At 41.6% G+C, this 26981-nt stretch overlaps 1 protein-coding gene across 3 annotated transcripts in view; it reads right to left on the reverse strand.

The window, feature by feature from the left end:
• Positions 1–11431: 11431 nt before the first annotated feature.
• The window catches only part of SLC36A2 (solute carrier family 36 member 2), a 42475-nt gene continuing 26925 nt past the window's right edge, over positions 11432–26981 (reverse strand). Inside the window, exons 9-11 of one of the 3 annotated variants that reach the window (XR_010338792.1) lie at positions 26589–26758; positions 12830–13540; positions 11432–12079 (exon numbers count right to left, since the gene is read on the reverse strand). Coding sequence is in view for 2 of the 3 variants with exons in the window: in XM_012477309.3 (XP_012332732.2) it covers positions 13269–13540; positions 26589–26758 (442 nt within the window). In the remaining variant the exon portion in view is untranslated. Of the gene's footprint in view, positions 13541–23496; positions 23700–26588; positions 26759–26981 lie in introns of those variants that run through there. The other 2 variants (XM_012477309.3, XM_012434193.2) reach the window with 2 other exon arrangements.

Here is a 26981-nt window from a genome sequence, read left to right on the forward strand (position 1 = left end):
GGGTAGAAAACGTACTACAATCTCTGTTCTCATGGAATTTACGGTCTGGAGGGGCTGGGGGAGACAGACAATAAGCAAAACAAATGTATCATGTATCTGTTAGTAAAGAATGCTATAGAGAAAATGCAGGCAATGGTAATAGAAAGTGCCAGCTGGGGGAGGGTGCAATTTTAGATTGGGTGATTAGAGAGGACCTCACTGAGAAAGTGACATTTGGGCAAAGGTCTGAACAAGGTGAGGGAGCCCAACTCATGTAGGTCTTGGGTAAGAAACTGAGCAGAGGGGCAAGAAGCGCAAAGGTCCTGAGGCAGGGGAGTGCCTGAGGTGTTTTAGAAATGGAAATGAGGACATATGGCTGTCTAGGAGTGCACAAAGGAGAAGGGATGCTCCTGGTTTGTGCCTGTTGCCCTGGTATAATTACTAATGATGCCTCCCTTCATTATAAGGAGTATCCGGCAGCTGAGTGAGGTGGCGTACACTTGTAGACCCAACTACTCAGGAGGCTGAGATGGGAAGATCAATTGAGGCCAGCAAATGACTCTAAAAATAAAATTAAACAGGCTGGACATGGTGGCTCAGGCCTGTAATCCCAGCACTTTGGGAGGTCAAGGTAGGCGGATCACCTGAGGTCAGGAGTTAGAGACCAGCCTGGCCAACATGGTGAAACTCCATCTCTACTAAAATACAAAAAAATTAGCCATGCTTTGTGGCACATGTATATAGTCCCAGCTACTTGGGAGGCTGAGGCAGGAGAACAGCTTGAACCTGGGAAGTGGAGGTTGCAGTGAGCCAAGATTGCAGCCTGGGTGACAAGAGTGGAAACGCCAACTCAAAAAAAAAAAAAAAAAAAAGAATAAAATAAAAAGATATTTTGGAAGAGATATTTTGGTTTGGATGATAAATTACATGGTCACCCTAGAGATGTGGTTAAAGAGATCATGAAAATGGGATGGAGTGGGGGGGCAGGACCTTGTAGGCTATTGTAACACCTTTGGATTTTATTTTAAGAGAGATGAGAAATCATGGAGGGTTCTGAGCAGAGAAGTGACATGACTTACATTTTGACAGGACATCTCTGACTATTTTTTTTTGCAAGCAGATTGAAGGGGTTCAAGGGATATCAAATAGGAGGCTATAACAATAATCCAGAAGGGTGTTGCAATGACCCAGGTGTCGGTCTGTAGCAGCTTAAACCAGGGTGGTAGTGAAAGAGATGGTGAGTAATGACTGATTTCTGGATACTTTCAAACATAAAATCAGGAGGATGTGCTGATTAACTTCAGGTGGGATGTAAAAGAGAGAGGAATCAAGGACGACTCCAATATTTTTGACCTGAGTAACAGAAAGAATGGATTGGTATTAACAAAATCGCGTTCTGAAGCTGCTTTTATAGAGCGAGCACCAGCACTGAACTTTGATTACGTGTTTGTTTGGGATGACTGCACATGTTGCTTATGAAGCTCATGGGGCCAAGGTACTCCCCACACCACCTCTTAGTACTGCTGCAAAATCGGCACTGGGAGTTTCTCTCTTCCTCTGAATATCAAATGAAGTCTCTCTCTCCTCTGATGCCCAAAAGACTTTTTCTCAAGTTGAAAATAATTCCTCCTCCCCTATTGCAAAATTATTTCATTTTTATTTTTTGAGACAGGGTCTCACTCTGTCACCCAGGCTGAAGTGCAGTGGCATAATCACAGCTCACTACAACCTCCTCCTCTGGGGTTCAAGCAATCCTCCCACCTCAGCCTCCTGAGTAGCTGGGACTACAGGCATACACCACCATGCCCAGCTAATTTTTGTATGTTTTTTTGTACAGATGGGGTTTTGCCATGTCATTTATTCATTGTTTTAATACTTACCTAATGTATGCCTATTCTATATAAAGTGCTGTAGATTTAACAATAAATAGGATGGCCAGTGGTTCCAGAGTCTGCACTTTAGCAGGAAGACAGACAATAAACAAGTAAATAAACAAGACAGTGATGGATTATAATAAATGCTATGCTCATTTTAAAACAAGGCAAAGCAAAACTCACAACTACAAAAGAGAGACTGTGGAAATCACCACCACCCAGAGCCAGCAGCCTTGGTCATGCACACATGAGCACCAGCACACCTCCCACCACTGCCGCCAACAACACAATTGGAGAATAAAGCTTTTGGAAAAAATGTGCTAAAAATGCACCTAACATAAAACTTGCAAATGGCATTTTAACTGATTCAAAGTGTGCAGTTCACTAATGTGAACAAGGTATCCACGTTGTTGTGCATCCAATCCCCAGAACAGTTTGCATCTTGCAAAACTGAAACTCTGCACCCATTGAGAAACTACACCCTAGCTGGGCGAGGTGTTGGGCACCTGTAATCTCAGCTACTCGCGAGGCTGAGGCAGGAGAATCGCTCGAACCTGGGGGACAGAGATCGCACCACTGCAGTCCAGCCTGGACGACAGAGTGAGACTCAGTCTCAAAACAAAGCAATTCAAAGAAACTACACCCTATTCCCACCCCCACCTCCTTGCCCCTGACAACCACGGTTCCACTGCCTGCCTCTGTGAATCTGACTACTCCAGGTACCACATCTCAGGAGAATCGTAACAGCGTTTGTCCTTTTTGGCTGGCTTCTTTCACTTAGCACAATGTCCTCAAGGTTTGTCCGTGTGGTAGTATGTGTCAAAATTTCTGTCTTTTTTGAGGCTAAATAATATTTCATTGTATGGATACACCGCATTTTGTTTGTTCATTCATCAGTTGATGGATATTTGGGATTGTTTTCACCTTTTGGCTATTGTGAGTAATGCTGTTATGAACATGGATATAAAAGTATATCTTCAAAAGATGATACTAATGTTCCTGCTTAATATATTCTGGACATATTTTCATTTCAACAAACTTAAGAAGAAATAATGTTTAGTGGTTGGAGAGTGTCTTGTTTCTAAGGTTGGGTTTATTGAGGTAAAATTCACATCCAGAAAAACTCACCCTTTTAAAGCATACAGTATAATGAGTTTTGACAAATGTCTGCAGTCTTATAACACCACAACCTACATAAGCTTTCCATCCCTCCAAAACGTTTCCATCCCTCCAAACGCCTGAGACCGGATTCCAGGGCATGGGGGAAGCTCAGCTCCCCGATAGAATGCGTTCTTCTAGGTCCTTGGTCCCTCACTCACCCAAGACTGGGAGGGAGGACCCCGCCGGGTGCAGTGGGCTTGTTTAAGTAAATATTGGACCCCAAAGTGTTTTGCAGAAAGTGATTTATTTAGGCAGAGAGAGAGAGAAAAAAAAAGGAGAAAGAAATAGAGAGAGAGAGAGCAGCTTCCATGAGGTCATGGAAGGGTATCCAGAAATGGAGTCTGCCTGGATGTGGGAAGAGGGGACTTTTAACCTGGGAGTAGTTCCTGCCTCATTCAAATTTTCTGTTCTATGAAAGGAGTTCCTTTAAACTTCTGCTAGAGTTATTGATCTTTGATTTTTTCTCCCGTGAGCGCGAAAGTCAAACAAAAACCTTTAAGCTCCGGGATGCAGACAAGGGTGGGGGTATGGCTCTGGGAAGTTCTTGCCTTTGAAACTATGCCCCTATGCCCCCTTGTGGACCCGGGAAGAGAATACATTCCCTCATGCCCATTTGTAGTGCGTCTTCTCCCACAGCGTCCACCCCCTGGCAACCACTGTGTTCCATCCCTATACCATTTAGCGTTTTTCAGAATGTTATCATGTAATACATAAGCTTTTATGTCTGGGATCTTTCACTCAGCATAATGCTTTTGAGATTCCCTCACATTGCTGAGTGCAACAGTAGTTTCTTCCTTTTTATAGCTGACTAGTATTCCATTGCATGATGTATCACAATGTGCTTGTTCATTCACCTGTTGATGGACTTTAGGATTATTCATAGTTTTGAGTGATTATGAATAAAGCCTCTAAAAACCTTCATGTACAGGACCTTGTGTGATCAAATGTTTTATCTGGTAATAATTTAGGAGTGGGATTGCATAGTCACATGGTGAATAACCACCACTACCTGTTTTTCCAAAATTGCTGTACTATTTTGCATTCCTGCCAGCAATATTTGAAAGTTCCAGTTGCTTCCTTGCGTAGTCTTTTCTTGTGCCTTATTTTGCTTAATAAAACTCTTACTATTGGTTATGTAGGACATTTCCAGTTTTTTGTCTGTTTCATAGACAATACTGTGATGAGCAGTCACGTAAATATACCTTTGAGCATTTACGTGGTTATTGCCAGAATGAAGTCTTAGAATTGTTGGGTCAAATAATATTATTTTTAATTCTGATTCATATCGCCCTCCAGAAAAGTTGTACCAAATACATAACCATTAATTTCTACACACTCTGCCAATGACAATTTTTATTAATCTTTAAAATGTTTAACAATGTGATAAGTAAAAATGACATTAATTTTGAGTTATTTGGTTACTACTGAGAATGAGCATTTTGAGTTAATTGAGTTCCTTGGTTACTACTGAGGGCCTTACATAATTTGGGCATCCCTATTTGTTCTCTTGTAAATTGCCTGCTTATAATTTTGCGTATTATTCTATTGGTTTGTTTGTAAAGGGAAGAGAGGTTATTAAGGAGCGTATAGGTGTGTATATTTGCATATGAGTATTTACCCCTTGTCTTCATACAGTCAGCAAATATTTATTACGAGTTGGAAATCATTATATACTTTTTTTTTTTTTAAGACGGAGTTTCGCTCTTGTTACCCAGGCTGGAGTGCAATGGCGCGATCTCGGCTCACCGCAACCTCCGCCTCCTGGGTTCAGGCAATTCTCCTGCCTCAGCCTCCTGAGTAGCTGGGATTACAGGCACGCGCCACCATGCCCAGCTAATTTTTTTGTATTTTTAGTAGAGACGGGGTTTCACCATGTTGACCAGGATGGTCTCGATCTCTTGACCTCGTGATCCACCCACCTCAGCCTCCCAAAGTGCTGGGATTACAGGCGTGAGCCACTGTGCCCGGCGGAAATCGTTATATACTTTTATCTATGCTTTTTTAAATGAAAAATTTTATATATGTTTAAGAGTTAGACTTCTGAGTCTTTTTCATTTTAGTTTTTAGTTTCACATTGAACAGCTTTTACTACTTCAAGATTATAAAATATTGTCTTAAAGTATATCTTTTTAAAAAAATAGCTATTTTGTGTGTGTGTGTGTGTGTGTGTGTGTGTGTGTGTTTCAGTCTTTAATTCTTAATAGAATCTGGGGCCTACCACTTATTAGCTGTGTAGTTTGGTCAAATCGCTCAACTTTTCTGTGCCTTGTTTTCCTCATCTGTGTAATGGGTATCACAGTAATACCAATGTCAGAGGATTGCTAGGAGGATAGAGTGAGCTAATGTATGTACAGCATCTAGGATGGTGCTCAGTGTCTGGTAAGCTTCCAAACTACTATTGTTGTTGTTAACCCATTTTCCAAATGGCTAACTAGTTTTCCCGACACCATTATTAAATAATCTGTCTGTTTCTCAGTTTACTTGAAAGACTCTTGTGATTTCTGTCTAATTTGAAGTCTCTCTCTTGAGAGTGTCCATAATCCAAGGCAGTTACTCTCTAGGAGAGCCCTGACTAGGAGGAGAGTTAGGTTCAAGTGTGTCTGTTGGGTGAGACACAGAGGAGGTGGCACAACAAAACCCACAAAATAAGCAGTTTTATTACAGATCCCAGCGAGAAGAGGGCAGGAAATGCACACTCAACCAGTGGGCAAGGTTGGGGGGGGTGTTGGGGGAGAGAGAGAAAGAGAGAGAACCTGTGGGACTAAAGCATTTATGGGGGCGTTGCCCACTCAAGCAGGTTTCCTGAGGGGAGTTCCAGTCTGTGGACTTAAGGTAAGCAGGCGTGATTTCCAAGGAGGTCATGCTGGGTCAGAGAGGTGGTCACTGTTGCGTATCTGCACTGTCCACGCAGGGTGTAGGGGTCATTGAGGTGAGACAAGTAGGTTGGATTTAGCTGTCTTGAAAGGAGGTAGGCACCCCAGGAGGTGGCTGGGTAGGGCAGATATCCGGATCAAAGACCTTGAGGAACTGAGAGGTAGGAAACTAAACCATCGAAGGGGAATAAGGCTGGGTGCGGTGGCTCATCCCTGTAATCGTGAGTCGAGGCGGGTGGATTGCTTGAGGCCCAGAGTTGTAGACTAGCCTGGCCAACATGGAGAAACCCTGTCTCTACTAAAACACACACACACACACACACACACACACACACACTAACCAGGTGTGGTGGTGGGTGGCTGTAATCCCAGCTACTTGGGAGGCTGAGACATGAGATTCACCTGAGCCTGAGAGGCGGGGGTTGCAGTGAGCCAAGATCATGCCACTGTACTCCAGCCTGGGAGACAGAGCAAGGATCCATCTAAAAAACAAACAAACAAACAAAAACCAAACCACACACCCAAAAAAACACAAAAACACAATAACAACAACAACAACAACAACAAACAGGGAGGTGGGGGGAGAGGAATAAGCCCTGTTTTTGGTATAAGAAAGTCCAATTTACTTTCAAAATGGATGCTGAGTCAACAAAAATCATAAGAATTCATTACAGTTTCTTTCATCATCACATAATACAGTTTCTCTGCATTCTTGGGTCGGTATTTGTACTCTCCTCTCATTGAGTAGGCCTTTTTGATGCTAGCACCAAACTTTTAATTACGATACTGTGCAATGTACTTAATATCTGATAGAGAAGATCCACTCTCCTTCCTCATCTTTTTCATAATTTCCCTTCCCACCCCACCTACATTAATTCTTCCAGATGAATTTGCCAAGTTCCTCCCCCCTCCCAGGAACTCTAGTTGGGCATTTTATTGAGGTAACATTAAATCGATTAATTAAATTGCTCAAAATGACCATATTTACAGTACTGAGGTTTACCATCTAAAGTATGTTATGACCTATGTTTATGCAAGTCTTGATTTATGCCTCGGAGTTTAATTTTTTTCACAAAAATAGAGCACATTAATATGTATGTTTCTAGATACTTTTGTTTTCTTTTGCTACTATGTATGTGACTTCGACCCCTCCCTTCCAATTTTACTTCTTGATGATTATTAGCATGCAGGAAAGACAATAACTTTACAGATTTCGTTTTGTCACTGTCCATTGATTCCTTTTGCTGCTAACAGCATACGACTGATTCGCTAGTGCTTTCCAGGCAATGACGTAGTGACACCAAACCCTTTTCTACTCTCACGCTTTATTTTTCAACCCCTCTCAGTATTTTCTTGTTAACTACAATGCTTACATTGAGATCACTTTCTTCCTCCTTGCAATTTTATAATATTGAGGCTTCTTTGAAAATTTGGACTGTATCATGAAATTTCATTAAAGCTTTTTCTCAGAATCTATAAGTGACCATTCCCCACGCCCACCTGAATCTTAAATGTTTTCTATGGTAATGGATTTGTTAGTATTAAATCATTTTGGGATTTGGGAAAGCTCCATGGCATCCTGTTCTTTTAAAATACATTATCAGGTTCTGATTGCTATTGTTCTAAGATGCTTGTATTCATTGATAGCACAATAATCTACAATAAATAAATAAGGAAGATGCTTGTATTCATATTTAATTTGGTCATAATTTTTGTGTGTGCTTTGTTCAATTTTGGTATTAGAATAAGGACCCTTTTGTGTGTGTGTGTGTGTGTGTGTGTGTGTGTGTGTATAAATAGGCCAGACTTTCTTCTCTCTCTACCTCTACACTCTGGGAGAGTTTAAATAGCATCAGGGAGTAAGGTGGGGGTCAGGGCAGCCTGCTTTGCCCCTGATTCACCACACAGCCTCCAGACTCCCTCCTCATTTCATGCTGATTTCTTATTTGTAGAGGGGTTGTTGGATTTCAAATTTCAAAAAAAATTTGTAATTCACTGGTCACATTTTTTTCTATTTTCTATTTTGGGTTTTTTCATGTTTTAATTTATTTTTTCATTTTTGATTTTTGGAGGTACATAGTAGTTATAGATATTTATGGGGTACATGAGACATTTTGATACAGGCATACAACGTGAAATAGGCATATCATGGAGAGTGGTGTATCCATCCCCTTAAGCATTTATCCCTTGTGTTACAAACAATCCAATTATGCTCTTTTAGTTACTTTAAAATGTACTATTACATTATTATTGGCTATAGTCACTCTGTTTTGCTATCAAATAGTATGTCTTCTTCATTCTATTTCCTTGTATCCATTAACCATGCCCACTCCCACCACTACCCTTTCCATCCTTCTATTCTTTATGTCCATGAGTTCAATTGTTTTGATTTTTAGATCCCACAAATAAATTAGAACATGTGATGTTCGTCTTTCTGTGCCTGACTTATTTCACCTGACATATTGATCTCCAGTTCCATCTATGATATTGTTAATGATAGGAACTCATTCTTTTCTATGGCTGAGTAGTACTCCATGGCACACACTCCAAATGTGTATATGTACCACATTTTCCTTATCCATCGATCTACTGATGGACACTTAGGTTGTTTCCAAACGCTGGCTATTGTAAAACATGGGAGTGCAGATATCTCTTCAATATACTGAATTCCTTTTTTTTGAGTATATACCTAGCAGTAAGATTGCTGGACCATAGGGTAGCTCAATTTTCAATTTTTTGAGGAACATTCAAACTTTTCTCCATAGTGGCTGTACTAACTTACATTCCCACCAATACTTATATGACAGTTCCCTTTTCTCCACATCCTTGCCTATATTTTGGATATAAGCCATTTTAACTAAGGTATTAAAATAAAATCTCATTGTAGTTTTGATTTGCATTTCTCTGATGATCAATGATGTTGAACACCTTTTCCTATGTCTATTTGCCATTTGTATGTCTTCTTTTGAGAAATGTCTATTCAAATATTTTGCCCATTTTTTGATTGAATTATTGTATTTTTCTTTTTTTCTTTCTTGTTTTTTTTTTTGAGATGGAATCTTACTCTTGTTACCCAGACTGGAATACAATGGCGCGATCTCGGCTCACTGCAACCTCCACCTCCCAGGTTGAAGTGATTCTCCTGCCTCAGCCTCCTGAGTAGCTGGGATTACAGGTGTGCACCACCAAACCAGGCTAGTTTTTGTATTTTTAGTTGAGACAGAGTTTCACCGTGTTGCCCAGGCTGGTCTTCAACTCTGACTTCAGGTGATCCATCCACCTTGGCCTCCCAAAGTGCTGGGATTACAGGCGTGAGCCACCGTGCCTGGCTGATTTGTTTGCTCCTTATATATTTGGGTCATTAATCCCTTTTCAGATGAATAGTTTGCAAATATTTTCTCTCATTCTGTGGGTTGTCTCTTTACTTTGTTGATTGCTTCCCTCACTGTGCAGAAGATTCTTTTTATTTTATTTTTTGAGACGGGATCTCACTGTCACCCAGGCTGGAGTGTAGTGGCATAATCATGGCTCACTGTAGCCTTGACCTCCCCAGGCTCAGGTGATCCTCCCACTACAGACTCCGGAGTAGCTGATACTATAGGCACACACCAGCACAACAAGCTAATTTTTCTCTCTTTTGTAGAGATGGGGATTTACCATGTTGCTCAGGCTTGTCTCAAACTGCTGGGCTCAAGTGATCTGCCCACCTCAGCCTCCCAAAGTGCTGGGATTAAAGGCCTGAGCCACCATACATGGCCGCAGAAGTTAACCTGATGTGATCTCATTTGTCCTTTTTGTTTTGGTTACCTGTGCTTGTGGGGTATTACTCAAGATATTTTTGCCCAGACCAATGTTTTTGAGATTTTCTCCAATGTTTTCTTATAGTAGTTTCATAGGTGGACATCTTAGATGTAAGTCTTTAATCCATTTTGATATGATTTTTGTATATGGTGAGAGATGGGGGTCTAGTTTCATTCTTTGGCATATGGATGTCCAGTTTTCCCAGCAGCGTTTATTGAAAAGACTCTCTTTTTCCCAGTGTATGTTCTTGGGAAAAAATGAGTTTGTCAAAAATGAGTTCACTGTAAGTGTGTGGATTTGTTTCTGGCTTCTCTATTCTGTTCTGTTATTCTATATGTCTGTTTTTATGTTAGTATCAGGCAGTTTTAGTTACTATATCTCTGTAGTATAATTTGAAATCAGGTAATCGAATTTAATAGTTACAATGACCCTGTGAGACTATCATAGTGAGACCTCATCTCTACAAAACTTAAAAAATTAACCAAGCATGATGGCACATGCCTATAGTGCTGTAACTGCCAATTGCCTCACCCCCTGCTAGCCCTCCCCTACCCCCCTACCCCCCAACAGGTCCTGGTGTGTGATTTTCCCCTCCCGGTGTCCATGTGTTCTCATTGTTCAACACCCACTTATGAGTGAGAACATGCCGTGTTTGTTTTTCTGTTCTTGTGTCAGTTTGCTGAGAATGATGGTTTCCAATTTCATTCATGTCCCTGCAAAGGACATGAACTCATCCTTTTTCTTTTTTTTAATAACAGAGGAGATAACCTTAAACTTCAAGGATGAGTGGAGTGATTGATAGTGGAGCAGGGTGGGAGAGACATGTTTCCAGAGAGGATGATCATGTTGCCAACACTTAGAACAGATCAGTGGGAGTCGTTTGGGTTTGCTGATGAAACAATGCTCAAGGTGGAAATCACAACCCATCCTCTGGCAAAGTGGACTGTGGACCCCAGCACAGGTTCTGGGTGTCCTATTGCCCAACAGGGACTCTAAAGGCTATGGGATCTGGGTGTGGACCACCAGCCTTTCCTCCATCTGAGTGGACTTGTGCTCATGAAGTAGCTTTTGGAAGTCCAGCAGATGGAAAGTAACACACAGAAAGAGCAGACCAGAACTTGGGAACTTGAGGGCACAGGGAAGATGAAGGATGAAAATAAGCAGGACAGGGTTTTTCAAATGTTCTCTTAACACCGAGGCTGACACAGGTGTAGATCATTCCCATAAACCACAGAGAGTTTGTTGGGAAAATCTCCTCTCCCCGTCTTTTGGGGCTATAGATCTTCAACATCTGTTTAGTTATCTAGGTGCATTTTCTCAACTTTAGTAATTCTGCGGGGAGGGGAGAGAGCAGTCACCACCAGAAAGATTGAGGTGATGTCTCAGGTTGGCTTGCCCCTGGCTACCAGCCAAGATCAGACAGAAGCATAGGTGCTGTAATGTCCAGGCAGCAGAACAGAGTGGAAGGAGGTTCAGACTCAGTCCTAGAAGACTCAAGTTCTACTCAAAGCCCACTCAAATGGCATCACCTGTGGAAAGTCTTCCTTGGTGCTCCAGAGCAGGCAGTGTCCTTCACCCTGAGATGGACGTATGATGGTATTTACTTAGGTGGTTACCTGTTATTCTTCCCCAATGGACAGCAGACTGGCTGCTTGAGAGCAAGGATTCTTTTCTCATTAATCAGTGTATCCTCTTTAGAAAGATGTATTAGTTATCTTTTGCTGCATAAAATCTTCCACTCTCTATGGATTAAAATTAGAAACATCTTTATTATTTATCACAGTTCTGTGGATTATCTGTACAATTCTTATGGTCTGGGTCAGCCTGACTGGGGTTGGATATAGTCTAGGATGGCTATACTCATGTGTCTGGAAGTTGGCAGGCTGGCTGATCTGTGGACAGGGCTCAACTTGGATCATTCATTTGTGTTCCACATGGTTTCTGATCCTCTGGTAGGCTAGCCCAGGCTTCTTTACTTGGTGGCCTCAACTCCATAGAGCAGCAAGTGATGCAAGTCCTGATACGCAGACTATTACCAAACCTCTGACTGCATCACATTTACTAATGTCCCATTGGCCTAAGCAAGTTATAAGGTCAAGATCAAATTTAAAGGGGAGAGGCCAGACATGGTGGCTCACACCTGTAATCCCAACACTTTGGGAAGTCAAGGAGGGCAGATCATCTGAGGTCAGGAGTTCCAGACCAGCCTGGCCAACATGGTGAAACCCTGTCTCTACTAAAAATACAAAAATTATCTGGGCATAGTGGCAGGCACCTGTAATCCCAGCTACCTGGGAGGCTGAGGCAGGAGAATTGCTTGAACCCAGGAGGTGGAGGTTGCAGTGAGCTGAGATCATGCCATTGCACTCCAGCCTGGGCAACAGAGTAAGACTCCATTTAAAAAGAGAGAGAGAAAGAGAGAGAGAGAGAGAGAGAACAAAAACAAATTATTTAAGGCATAGAGATATAGACGTCATCTCTTCATAGGAGCAGCTGCAAAGTCACATTATCAAGAGGAATTTATGGTCATTTTTGCAATATTCTACAAAATCTTGTTTGGTACACAGTAGGTAATCAAGAACGCATGTTGCAAGAATTAAGAAGTAAAGTCTATTCAAATAATTTTCATGTTCACCTCTCGTCCCTCCCCATGAGCACATCTACTTCCATGCCTCCTACTCATGGTTGGGATCTTCAAATTGGGAGAAAATATTCTCTAATGGTTTGAAATGTTTGTTGCCTCTAACTTAATATGCATGGCTCCTTTCTGTCTGAGTTTCTTCACACTGGTCATCTCGGCCTTACCCATCTCAGCACTGGAGCCATGCACAGTGCACTGGCTTGTGGATTAGGTACCCACTCTTAGTGTTTGCTTTTTGAACAGACCCAGAAAAGGGCAAACCCATTGTCTGCCAAAGCGTGGACAGTCTTAGCTGGCTGCACTTCCTTCTGCCAGTTGCTGCCACTTGGGGCCCTCTGGTGGCTTCTTCTTGCATACCTCCATGCTAGGTATGAAATTCACTGTGCCAATTATCATAAGGTGGGATAGAGTCCAGAGCCTTCCAAGGGAAAGCTCACAATGTAGTGGAATGCCACAGGTGAAAAGAAGAAGAAATAAACAAAAAAGTTTAAAAAAATTACCATTTAGAGCTTGTAGCCGGTGAGTCCTTTCTTGTTTCATCACGACTTGGCCCAGAGAAAAGGTAAAGCAGTGACATAAGGATAATGCATATAAAAGAGATCCGGCTGGGCACAGTGGCTCATGCCTATAATCCCAGCACTTTGCGAGGCAGAGGCGGGAGGATCCCCTGAGGCTGGGAGTTCGAGATCAGCCTGACCAACATGGAGAAACCCCGTCTCTACTAAAAATTCAAAAAGTAGCCGGGCCTGGTGGCACATGCCTGTAAGCCCAGCTACTCAGGAGGCTGAGGCAGGAGAATCACTTGAACCTGGGAGGCGGAGGCTGGGGTGAGCTGAGACCTCACCATTGCCCAAGAGCAAAAATCCATCTTAAGAAAAAAAAAAAAGAGATCCGTTTCATTAAAAGTCGGGTGCTGGGGGGCAAGGAGCAGTGCCATGCTCACTGAATAAAAGTGGTGGAGTTGGAAACGGGGAGCGAGTCTCCTGACTTGAGCAGCTCATCCAGGGCCTGGTACGTCCCCACCACAAAGCCCACGAAGCCCAGGATGCTGATCAGGGCGTCCTTGAAGATGGTGAGGGGGCTCATGCCCTCTGAGTAGAAGGTGGTGACCTCCAGGAGGGGTGGGATGATGAGGGCCAGGGCACTGCTGCTCACGGAGCCCACCAGGGCGAGGACCAGGTCCAGGCGGGGGATGAGGATGGCCAGGAGGCCTGCATGGAGAGAATAGGGGACAGATGGAGAATTCCAGGCTTAGCCAAATTTTGAAAGTTTGTTCTTAAAATCCTCTTCTTGGCTGGGTGCAGTGATTCACACCTGTAATCTCAGCAGTTTGGGAGGCCAAGATGGGCAGATCACTGAAGGTTGGGAGTTCAAGACCAGCCTGTCCAACATAGTGAAATCTTGTTTCTACTAAAAATACAAAAATTAGCTGGATGTGGTGGTGGGTGCCTGTAATCTCAGCTACTCAGGAGGCTGAGACAGGAGAATCGCTTGAACCTAAGAAGCAGAGGTTACAGTGAGCCAAGATAGTGCCACTGCACTCCAGCCTGGGTGACAAAGTGAGGTCCTGTCTCATTAAAACAAAAAAAAGAAGAGGCAGAGAGGAAACAAGATGGCTGAATAGACACAACTCCAGTGCACAACACCTAGTGAGAGAGACGCAGAAGTCGAAAGATCTCCTAGCTCCAACCGAGGTGCCAGGTGCATTTCAACAGGTCTGGTCAGACAGTGAGCAAAGCCCAGAAAGGGCAGACCGAGGCGGGGAGGGGTGCTGCTTCACCCAGAAAGTGCATCTGACCAGTGAGTTGGAGGCTTCCCCTCCAGCACCCCGGTCCAGATACAGCATTTTCCCCAAAGCCTCAGAAATCCACAGAACAGGGGATCTTTGCCAGTCAAGCGCTGTGAATTACAAATGCAGAGTTGAATAATAATCCAGGACTGTGTCCTGGATTGTTACACAGATCTAAGCAAACACGTAAGCACATAACCCCCTCCCCCTGCCCGGAGAGAGAGGGAGATGAAAGAGGGGAGATAGACGGTGCAGCAGGGCGGATCCCTCCCCTCCCCCACAAACCCCAGAGGGCTGAAGCACTAACTCTAGCAGGTTACACAGCCAGTGGCTCAGTCTCAGCTGAACCCTGAATGATCCAGCTCTGCGGAGCAAAATCACAACCCACCATTAAAGAGGCGGGACTAGGCTTCATGTTTTAACAAAAAAATCAGGAAGCCTACATAGCAACAGGGCGGTGTTCTTGACCACCCAGCAGCACCTCCAGGTCAGCAGAAGAGGCAGGCCTAACCTCCCAGTGTGAACAAAAAAGACACAGGAAGCCTATCTAGTAACTGAAGGAGTCCCTGGAAACCTGCCTCGACAGGCAGACAAGTGACTTTATCAAGCAGCTCCCTGAGACCAGAGATAGATAAATCCATGAAGACGGGGAAAAAAAAAAAAGATGAAACCATCAAAGACCAGAACACCTCTTCTCCTTCAAGGGATCACAACTCCTCATCAATATGTGAAGGCAACATGACTGAGAAAGTGCGACGAATTGACAGAAACAGGCTACAGAAAGTGGGTAATAACAAACTTTTCTGAGCTAAAGGAACACTTTCTAACACAATGCAAAGAAACTAAAAACCTTGAAAAAAAGGTTAGACGAAATGCTAACTAGAATAACCACCTTAGAGAAGAACATAAATGACTTGATGGAGTTGAAAAACACAGCACGAGAACTACGTGAAGCAAACACAAGTTTTAATAGCCGAATCGATCAAGCAGAAGAAAGGAAATCAGAGCTTGAAGATCAACTCAATGTAATAAAGAGAAGACAAGAGAACAAAGAGTGAAAAAAAAAATGACCAAAGCCTCCAAGAAATACGGGATTATGTGAAAAGACATAATCTATGCTTGATAGGTGTACCTGAATATGACAGGGAGAATGAATCCAAGCTGGAAAATACACTCCAGAATATTATCCAGGAGAACTTCCCTAGCCTAGCAAGGCAGTCCAACATTCACATCCAAGAAATACAGAGAACTCCACAAAGATATTTCTCAAGAAGAGCAACCCCAAGGCACATAATTGTCAGATTCACCAGCGTTGAAAAGAAGGAAAAAATGCTAAGGGCAGCCAGAGAGAAAGGTCAGGTCACCCACAGAGGGAAGCCAATCAGACTCACAGCAGATCTCTCAGCAGAAACCCTATAAGCCAGAAGAGACTGGGGGCCAATATTCGACATCCTTAAAGAAAAGAACTTTCAACCTGGAATCTTATATCCAGCCAAACTAAGCTTTATAAGTGAAGGAGAAATAAAATCCTTTATAGACAAGCAATTACTGAGAGATTTCATCACCACCAGACCTGCCTTACAAAAGTTCCTGAAAGAAACACTAAACATGGAAAGGAACAAGTACCAGTCACTGCAAAAGCACACCAAATGGCAAAAACCAAATATGCAATGAAGAAACTGAGTCAACTAATGGGCAAGAAAATCAGCCAGTAACAAAATGGCAGGATCAAATTCACACATAACAATTTTAACATTGAATGTAAATGGCCTAAATGCCCCAATCAAAAGACATAGACTGGTAAACTGGAAAAAAAGTCAAGACCCATTGGTGTGCTATATTCAGGAAACCCATCTCACATACAAAGACACATATAGACTCAAAGGGATGGAAGAAGATTTGCCAAGCAAATGGAGAACAAAAAAAAGCAGGGGTTGCAATCCTAGTCTCTGATAAAATGGACTTCAAACCAACAAAGATCAAAAGAGACAAAGAAATGCATTACATAATGGTAAAAGGATCAATGCAACAAGAAGAACTAACAATCCTAAATATATACACACCCAACACAGGAGCACCCAGATACATAAAGCAAGTTCTTCATGACCTGAAAGGAGATTTAGTCTCCCACACAGTAATAGTGGGAGATTTCAACACTCACTGTCAATATTAGACAGATCAACGAGACAGAAAATTAACAACAACATCCAGGACTTGAATGCAGATCTGGACCAAGTGGACCTAATAGACATATACAGAACACTCCACCCCAAATACACAGAATATACATTCTTCTCAGCACCACATTGCACTTACTCTAAAATTGACCACATAATTGGAGGCAAATCACTCTTCAGCAAATGCGAAAGAATGGAAATCATAACAAACAGTCTATCGGACCACAGCACAATCAGATTAGAACTCAGGATTAAGAAACTCACTCAAATCTGCACAACTACTTGGAAACTGAACAACTTGCTTCTGAGTGTCCACTGGATAAACAATGAAATGAAGGCAGAAATAAAGATGTTCTTCGAAACCAATCAGAATGAAAACACAACTTACCAGAACCTCTGGGACACCTTTAAAGCAGTGTCAAGAGGGAAATTTATAGCAATAAATGCTCACATGAGAAACAAGGAAAAGATCTAAAATCAATGCCCTATCATCAAAATTGTAAGAGCTAGAGGAGCAAGATCAAAAAAACTCAAAAGCTAGCAGAAGACAAGAAATAACTAAGATCAGAACCAAACTGAAGGAGATAGAGACACAAAAACCCTTGAAAAAATCAATAAATTCAGGAACTGTTTTTTTTTTTTTTTTTTTTTTTTTTTTTTTAGAAAGAGAGAGAGAGAATAGGAAGGAGGAAAAAGGAAGAGAAGGAGAGAGAGAGAATGGGGAGGAGGGAGAAGGAAAAGAAAGAGGGAGAGAGAATGGGAGTATTGCTTTCTTGCCCAGGCTAGAATGCAATTTAGTAATGGGTATTGAAAACCTCTTTTATACTGATAATTATACTTAATGATGTAGTCAGGAAGGAATAAGGGAAGAAGATAACAAACAAACAGCCAACCAATATTTAATTTAAACCTATGAAATGCTATCACTCAGTAAGGAGTGATTTACTTCCAATTATATAGTCACCTTTGGAATAGGTGTGAGGTGGTAATGTATGTTTTGTGTATTTGAAGTGGAGAGTTCTATAAATGTTTATTAAGTTTACTTGTTCCGGGTCTGAGTTCAAGTTCTGAATATCCTTGTTAATTTTCTATCTCGTTGATCTATAGAATCGTTAGCTCTTCTTGTTGCATTGATCCTTTTGCCATTATGTAATGTCATTCCTCGCCTCTTTTGATCTTTGTTGCTTTAAAGTCTACTTTATCAGAGGCGAGAATTGCATCTCCTGCTTTTTGTTTATTAGTTTATTTTTACTCTCTGTTTGATTGGTAAATCTTCCTCCTTCTCTCTGAGTCTTTGTGTATTGTTGCATGTAAGATGGGCCCGGATGCAGCATACCGATGCGTTTTGGCTTTTTATCCAATTAAAATATATATAAGTTTAATACCGGCGTTTGATGCTAGCTGGCTGTTTTGCCCATTAGTTGATGTAAATTTTTTATTGTGTTAAAGTTCTTTGCTTTTTGATATATTTTTGGAAAGGCTGATATTGGTTGTTCCTTTATATGTATAGTACTTCTTTCAGAAGCTCTTGTAAAGCAGGCCTGGTGGTGGTGAACTCTCTAAGTACTTGTTTGTTCGCAAAAGATTTAATTTTTCCTTTGCTCATAAAGCTTAGTTTGGCTGGATAGGAAATTCTGGGTTGAAAGTTCTTTTCTTTAAGGATGTTAAATATTGGTCCCCACTCTTTTCTGGCTTGTAGGGTTTCTGCTGAGAGATCTGCTGTAAGTCTGATAGGTTTCCCTTTATGGGTAACCTGACCTTTCTCTCTGGCTGCCCTTAGTATTTTCTCCTTCATTTCAACCCTAATAAATCTGGCAATTATGTGCCTTGGGGTTGGTCTTCTTGAAGAATATCTTTGTGGTGTTCTCTGTATTACCTGGAGTTGAATATTACCCTGCCTTGCCAGGTTGGGAAAATTTTCCTGAATGATATCCTGAAGAGTATTTTCCAACTTGGATTCATTCTCTTCATCACATTCAGGTACACCTATCAAACGTAAATTAGGTCTTTTCACACAGTCCCATATTTCCTGGAGACTTTGCTCATTCCTTTTCATCCTTTTTTCTCCAATCTTGTCTTCTCGTTTCATTTCACTGAGCTGGTCCTCGACTTCTGATATCCTTCCTTCTGCTTGATCAATTCGACTGTTTAAACTTGTGCATGCTTCGCGAAGTTCTCGTGTTGTGTTTTTCAGCTCCATCAATTCACTTATATTCTTCTCTAAATTGTCCATTCTCGTTAACATTTCATCAAACCTTTTTTCAATGTTCTTAGTTTCTTTGCATTGGGTTAGAACAAGTTCTTTTAATTCACAGAAGTTTCTTATCATCTACGTTTTGAAGCCTGCTTCTGTTATTGGAATACACGTGTAATCTATTAAGCCTTGTTCCGTTACTGATGAGGAATTGCAATCCCCTGTAGAGGGAGAGGCATTCTGATTTTGAGTATTCTCTACCTTTTTACGCTGGTTTCTTCCCTTCATTATATATTTGTCCGTCTGTCGTCTTTAGAATTACCGACTTTCCAACTGGGTCTCTGACGTCCAACTTGTTGATTCCCTGCGCCGAAATCTGAGCAATCCACTGAGCCGGCCAAAACAGCGGTGTTAAGATTGATGGTGCTTTTCTGCCTGGGAATCTCCGGACTCTGCACCAAGAACTGGCGTGCTAAGGCACCAGCAAAACCGCCACGCCGGCCACAAGAGTCGCCCTGGCGACCCGTGGAGCTCCTCCACTGGGAATCTCCTGGTCCGTGAGCAGCTAATATTCGTCTGAAAGTGTGGCGTCCTCTCGTTCTTTGCGCTTTCACTGGGAGGTACGTGCCCGAGCTGCTAATCATCAGCCATCTTGGATCTCTCTCCCAGGAACTGGTTTTTTGAAAAGATAAACAAAATAGACTGCTAGCCAGACTAATAAAAAGGAAAAGAGAGAAGAATCAATTAGATGCAATAAAAAATGATAAAGGGGATATCACCACTGATTCCCCAAAAGTACAAACTACCATCAGAGATTACTACAAACGACTCTATGCACACAAACCAGTAAACCTGGAAGAAATGAATAAATTCCTGGACACTTCTACCTACCAAGACTAAACCAGGAAGAAGTTGAAACCCTGAATAGACCAATAACAGAGGCTGAAGTTGAGGCAGCAATCAATAGCCTACCAACCAAAAAAAGTCCAGGTCCAGATGGGTTCACAGACAAATTCTACCAGACGTACAAAGAGGAGCTGGTTCCATTCCTTCTGAAACTATACCAAATGATACAAAAACAGGGAATCCTCCCTAACTCATTTTATAAGACCAACATCATCCTGATACCAAAACCTGGCAGAGACTCAACAAAAAAAGAAAACTTCAGGCCAATATCCATGATGAACATAGATGCAAAAATCTTCAATAAAATACTGGTAAACTGAATGCAACAACACATCAAAAAGATCATTCATCACGATCAAGTAGGCTTCATCCCAGGGACGCAAGGCTGGTTCAACATACACAAGTCCATAAACATAATCCATCATATAAACAGAACCAAAGACAAAAACCACATTATTATCTCAATAGATTCAGAGAAGGCCTTCGACAAAATTCAACAGTCCTTCATGCTAAAAACTATCAATAAACTAGGTATCAATGGAACATATCATAAAATAATAAAAGCTATTTATGACAAACTCACAGCCAATATCATACTGAATGGGCAAAAGCTGGAAGCATTCTCTTTGAAATCAGGCACTAAACAAGGATGCCCTCTCTCACCACTCCTATTCAATATAGTATTGGAAGTTCTAGCCAGAGCAATCAGGCAAGAAAAAGAAATAAAGGTATTCAATTAGGAAAGGAGGAAGTCAAATTGTCTCTATTTGCAGATGACATAATTGTATATCTAGGGGACACCATCGTCTCAGCCCAAAATCTCCTGAAACTGATAAGTAACTTCAGCAAAGTCTCAGGATACAAAATCAATGTGCAGAAATCACAAGCATTCCTATACACCAATAACAGACAAAAAGAGAGCCAAATCAAGAGTGAACTCCCATTCACAATTGCTACAAAGAGAATAAAATACCTAGGAATACAACTAACAAAGGACGTAAAGGACCCCTTCAAGGGAAACTACAAACCACTGCTCAACAAAATAAGAGAGGACACAAACAGATGGAAAAACATTCCATGCTCATGGTTAGGAAGAAACAATATAGTGAAAATAGCCATATTGCCCAAAGTAATTTATAGATTCAACACTATCCCCATCAAGCTACCAATGACCTTCTTCACAGAACTGGAAAAAAATACTTTAAACTTCATGTGGAACCACAAGAGAGCCCATATAGCCAAGACAATCCTAAGCAAAAAGAATAAAGCTGGAGGCATACTGCCAGACTTCAAACTATACTACAAGTCTACAGTAATCAAAACAGCATGGTACTAGTACCAAAACAGAGACATAGACCAATGGAACAGAATAGAGGCCTCAGAAGCAACACTACCTATCTACAACCATCTGATCTTTGACAAACCTCAGAAAAACAAGCAATGGGGAAAGGACTCCATGTTTAATAAATGGTATTGGGAAAACTGGCTAGCCATGTGCAGAAAGCAGAAACTGAACCCCTTCCTGTAACCTTACACTAAAATTAACTCCAGGTGGTTTAAAGATTTAAACATAAAACCTAGCACCATAAAAACTCTAGAAGAAAACATAGGCAGACCATCCAGGACATAGGCATAGGCAAGGACTTCATGACTAAAACACCAAAAGCAATGGCAACAAAAGCCAAGATAGACAAATGGGATCTAATTAGACTTGAGAGCTTCTGTACAGCAAAAGAAGCAATCATTAGAGTGAACTGGCAGCCAACAGAATGGGAAAACATTTTTGCAATCTACCCATCTGACAAAGGGCTAATATCCAGAATCTACAAAGAACTAAAACAGATATATGAGAAAACAAACAAACCCATTCAAAAGTGGGAAAGGATATGAACAGACACTTCTCAAAAGAAGACATATATGAGGCCAACAAACATATGAAAAAATGCTCATCATCACTGGTCATTAGAGAATGCAAATCAAAACCATATTGAGGTATCATCTCATGCCAGTTAGAATGGCGATCATTAAAAAATCTGGAGACAACAGATGCTGGAGAGGATGTGAAGAAATAGGAACACTCTTACACAGTTGGGAGTGTAAATTAGTTCAACCATTGTGGAAGACAGTGTGGCAATCCTCGAGGACCTAGAAATAGAAATCCCATTTGACCCAGCAATCCCATTACTGGGTATATATCCAAAGGACTATAAATCATTCTATTATAAAGACACATGCATACGTATGTTCACTGCGGCCCTGTGTACAATAGCAAAGACCTGGAACCAACCCAGATGCCTATCAGTGACAGACTGGACAAAGAAAATGTGGCACATATACACCATGGAATACTGTGCAGCCATAAAAAATGATGAGTTCGTGTCCTTTGTAGGGACTTGGATGAATCTGGAAACCATCATTTCTCAGCAAACTGACACAAGAACAGAAAACCAAACACTGCATGTTCTCACTCATAGGCGGGTATTGAACAATGAGAACACGTGGTCTCAGGGAGAAGAGCATCATCACATACTGGGGGCAGTTGGAGGGGGTAGAGGAGGGACAGCAGGGGGTGGGGAAGGTGGGGAGGGATCACATGGGGAGAAATGCTGGATATAGATGAAGGGGGACTAGAGGCAGCAAACCACCTGGTTATGTATGCACCTATGCAACAACCCTGCATGACCTGCACATGTACTCCAGAACCTAAAGGAAAAAAAAGAAAAGAAGAAGAAGAAAAATTCTCTTCTTAAAAAGTAAACCAGTTGTTTCTCAGAAATTCAATGACAAAAAGTAAAAGTTGAAAGTCCTCCAATTTCCCTAATCATATTCCCTAGAAGTTACACACTAAAAATTCAGCCAGGCACAGTGGCACATTCCTATAGCATAAACTATGTGGGAGACTGAGGCAGGAGGATCTGGGAGTTCAGGAACAGCCTCGGTAACATAGTGAGACCCCATCTCAAAATAACAACAACAATAACAACAAAATTTGGCGTCTCTGTCTAATTGTATTCATTCATATTGTTCATTCATATTGTTAGGAGGAAAAACTTTTCCTCTACCAACTTGGGGTCAGTGGTTGGGGGCCTGTGAGTTTAACTGACAATAGGTAAGATTAACAAGAGAAAAGACAAATCGAATTTATAAGCTTCAGAGCCTTGAGATGAATTGGCTTCCAGAACAGCCAAAGATACCCTCTTAATAAGGGGAAAAGGAGGCAGGAGGAAGGGCTTTTATGGAAGAACAAAGGGAAGCTATGACAGTTTCAGATAAAATTTGTTAAGCAGTTAGTAATTCCAATGATAATGCTAAGTTTCTTTTCTGGCTCTAAACCTCCCAGAGAAGAAATTTATGGCGGCTGTATTTTTCAGGAGGTCCTACTTATATCAGTAAAAGAAATATAAAGATTTTTTTTTTCCCCGCAGCTTCTTTTGTTCAAATGTTTTTAGCTTAAAATAATCTTTATGCTACTGAGTTACATTTTGGATCCTTACATAGTCAACAAAACTTAAGCTCTTACTTAATAAATAACACTAAATAAAAGTACTGAGACCCATTCAAGCTGTTTGGAATATATCAATGTACAAACTATCAATGTTTGGACTATCAAAGTTTGTATCAATGTACAAATTATTTTATTTTATTTTATTTTTAAGATGGGGTTTCACCATGATGGCCAGGCTGGTCTTGAACTCCTGACCTCAGGTGATCCACCCACCTCGGCCTCCCAAAGTGATAGGATTACAGGCGTGAGCCACCGCACCCGACCCAATGTACAAATTTTTTAAAAGTCTTGTCTTTTTTAAAATGCTTAACATTTTAATAAATAAAATAATATAAATAAAATAATATAAATAAATAAATAATTTAAAAAATGCCTAGTGTTTTAATAAATAATTAACATGTGCATAAGAACCTCTTACTTGCAAACAATTAGAATGTGAAATCATTTATAGTACAAAGAAGTCTTCAGCTGGAAGAAAACCCACGAGGTAGATACCTTAAAGAAGTGTCTTCTCCAGGTTTTACATACGTGTCAGAAAACATCTAACAAAGAAACACGAAAAGCTAAAAATTTTGAAATTATATTTTTTTAGCAGGATGTTTTCCAGACATGGGCTTTTACATTTTTTATTGCATTTGATGAAAAATGTTCCTGGTCACCAGGAAATCCCAGGAGTCTTGACCAGGCCTCCTTTGGAGGAGGAGTGTAATAGAACAGAACAGGTCTGGAAGGCAGGAGTCTGGTTCTTCCTTGTGTGGCCTTGACTGAGTCCCACCCTTTCCTCAGCTTGTTTCCTCTGCTGCAAAACAGAGATGAATGCTACTATCCTTTTAGGTATTATGATTCATTCTGCACAGGATATAAAAGTCTTCAATGAGATTATTCATGTAAAGCACTCAGAAGAGTTATCTTTGCTATTACTCCAAGTTATTTAATCATACATGCTAATTGAGACAATGCATGAAATGTAGTTTAGGCTTAAGGGATTGTTATCTTTATACAGCAAATTCCTTGATCTGTCTGGAATCTGTAAGATACTAGATGGTTCCTGCCTTCAAGGTCAAACTGGGAATGAATCACTTCAAAAGAAGAAAATCAGTGTCGAATAAATGCTGTGGGCTGGCCTAGAAATGTGAGAATCAAGAGCCGCTTCAGCCAGTCAGTCTCAGGGGATTCAGCAGCTGCTGCAGGCCAAGATGCAGCCACTGAGAAGGTGTCCAAGTGTGAGCAAAAAACCTAGAGGCTGAAGCAGGCCAAGGAAGCAGCTGAGGCTGAAACTGGCACTGCCTGCGGAGGGAGAAAGAGTTCAAGACCAGGGAAGTCGTTCCCTGGAATCCCACAGCAGCTGCAGCGCTGAAGTGGCGCAGGAGGCTCAGAGGAAGAAGACCAGACTCCAGACCTACTTCCAGCAGAATGGGGGTGAAGCCTTGGATAGCCTCCTGGCTTTTGTCTGTGACACCTGGACAGAAATCCATGAAAACTGCCGCATAAATGAAGAGGAGCAAGAAAAAGAAGCGCCTGTACCATGGATTGGCATTTTAGATACCCTCAGGGAATATGAAGCTCGAGTTATATTCTTATGAAAAGGCATTAAATGATTTCTGTATATTATATAGCAGGTTCCTTCACTTCTTGGAGGATATAAAATATAGCTTCTTTGTACAGAGTTAGAACTTATCTATAAATTTTCTGTTTACATTGAATTTCTGGCAAATTTAATGGGTATATGTTATCTGTTTTCCTATGCCTTTTAGTTCAAGTAACATATGTATCAATGTTGACTTTTTCTTTCTTATATCCAGTAAAAAAAAAAGTTCTTTGAAGAAAAAAAGAGATTAATAATTTTTTTCCCCTTGTAGCACTTTCTTGAATGTCAGGGACTCTATCTATGAAAAAATAGTAACTAGTTATCTGTAATCTGCGTGAAGCAGCAGCCAGCCTTAAATTAGTCCATTCCTGCTAATGGTTAGAATAATGAATGCTAGTGTAACTGTTTGAGCTGCTTTTAGTTTCTCTTAATCAAAATTACTAGATGGTAGAATTCAAGAACTTGTTACATGTTATTACTTGGTGTTCTGATAATCATCTAAAAGTAACATTTTGTCATGCAAAAAGGAAAAAAGGAGTTTTCTAAATGTCCCTGGACTGATGAATGGATACAGAAATTGTACATACAGTAGAATACAATTCAGCCTTATAAAGACACTTTTGCAATGACAACCAAAAGGCATCTTAGGGACAGTGGGCCACCTCTAGTCTATAAAGGAATCTCTAGCCATCTCGTTCAGCCTCTGGTGGAATAGTTGCAGAAAGGGGCACTCCAGGTCATGGGGGCTGCTGTGAGCCAGGGAGTGGGACTGTCCTCAGCCAATCGGCAAGCACAGGGCCGTCCAGGAGTCAAGGAGCCCCAGCCAATTCTTGCCGATGGGGAATGTGATTCCAGGTTTGCCCGATCGTTTGATATTACCCCCACCAAAAATTTTAAAAATCTGCATTTGTATGGAAGTTTGCCCACATTTTAAATGTTGGCCCAAATTTATACAACATTGTGAGGTTCAAACAACACCTGTTGCCAGATTAGAGTCCCATTTTCAATGTCTGCCCTGGAGGTAAAGGGCACTGGCTCTAGATTTATGTGACTTGAATTCAAATCCTACCTCTGATACTTTCTGGTCAATTATTAATCACTCACTGACTCAATTTTCTCTTTCATAAAGTAGGGTTTATTAGAATTTTACCTCATGAAAAATCTTGTGAGGACTGAATAAAATATCATGAAATCTAGATTAGAAAGAGCTGAACACAGTGCCTGGCACAAAGTAAGTGTTCAATGCATGTCAGTTCTTATGATTTATTTATTTGAGACAGGGTCTGACTTTTTTGTCTAGGCTGGAGTGCTGTAGTGCAATCTCAGCTCATTGCAGCCTCCATCTCCTGGGCTCAAGCAATCCTCCCACCCCAGACTCCCAAGTAGCTGGGACTAAAGACATGGGCCACCATGCCTGGCTAATTTTTTTTGTAGGGATGGGGTTTCGCCATGTTGCCCGGGCTGGTCTCAAAACTTCTGAACTCAAGCAATCTGCCTGCCTTGGCCTCTCAAAGTGCTGGGATCACAGGCATGGGTCACCATGCCCAGAAAGTTCTTATGATTATTGTTTGATGAGCTCTGTCAATCCCTTAGGCTGGACACCAACAAATCTGTCTAATTAGGTACGTGTAAGAACGGGGTTGTCCCTGAGGCTTAGATGACTGAATACTTGTAAAGCTTTAGAATGGTCCCTGGAATACAGCAAGGTCTCAGTAAATGCTGGTTGTCATCACTCCCCTCCACCATCTGGCTGATTCTTTTTTTTTTGAGATGGATTGTGTTCTGTCACCCAGGCTGGAGTGCAGTGGCATGATCTCAGCTCACTGCAACCTCCATCCCCACCGTTTTCAAGTGATTCTCCTGCCTTGGCCTCCCGAGTAGCTGGATTACAGGCACATGCCTGGCTAATTTTTATAGTTTTAGTAGAGACAGGGTTTGGTCATGCTGGTCTGGAACTCCTGACTTCAGGTGATCCACCCGCCTCGGCCTCCCAAAATGCCAGGATTAGAGGCGTGAGCCAATGCGTCCGGCCCATCTGGGTGATTCTTGATAGCCCTCAATAAAGATCAGCAGGAACACTGCGCTTTCCTTTCTACTCACATGTCAGGCAGGCCATGGCGATGCGAATGGACAGATCCAGAGGCAGTGCCCAGCGTGTTGACACCCGGGAGATGGCGAAGGGGATGATGATTTCTGCAGGGACATAGAACTGCAGAGCATAGGTGCACAGGATGCCGGCAATGTAGAGAAGCTTGACAGACTGATACAACCTGCAAGACAAACCACAGCGCTGCTCTCCACCGCCACTGTGTTCTGACACTGGCCTCCTTGGAACATTAACCTCTGAACTTGGGACAATGCCTTGGGCTTTTGTTTCCCTTTCTGAAAATGACGGAGAGGGACCTTCTAAGAGTCAAGAGGGAGAGCATGCAGTGAAAACATGGGGAAGCTTTCCAGATTCAGTGGAAACAATTGAAAGAGTCATTTCTAAAT

The sequence above is a fragment of the Aotus nancymaae genome, unplaced genomic scaffold (assembly GCF_030222135.1).
Source record: "Aotus nancymaae isolate 86718 unplaced genomic scaffold, 86718_ANA_hifiasm-v0.15.2.pri h1tg000064l_1, whole genome shotgun sequence".
Taxonomy (NCBI): domain Eukaryota; kingdom Metazoa; phylum Chordata; class Mammalia; order Primates; family Aotidae; genus Aotus; species Aotus nancymaae.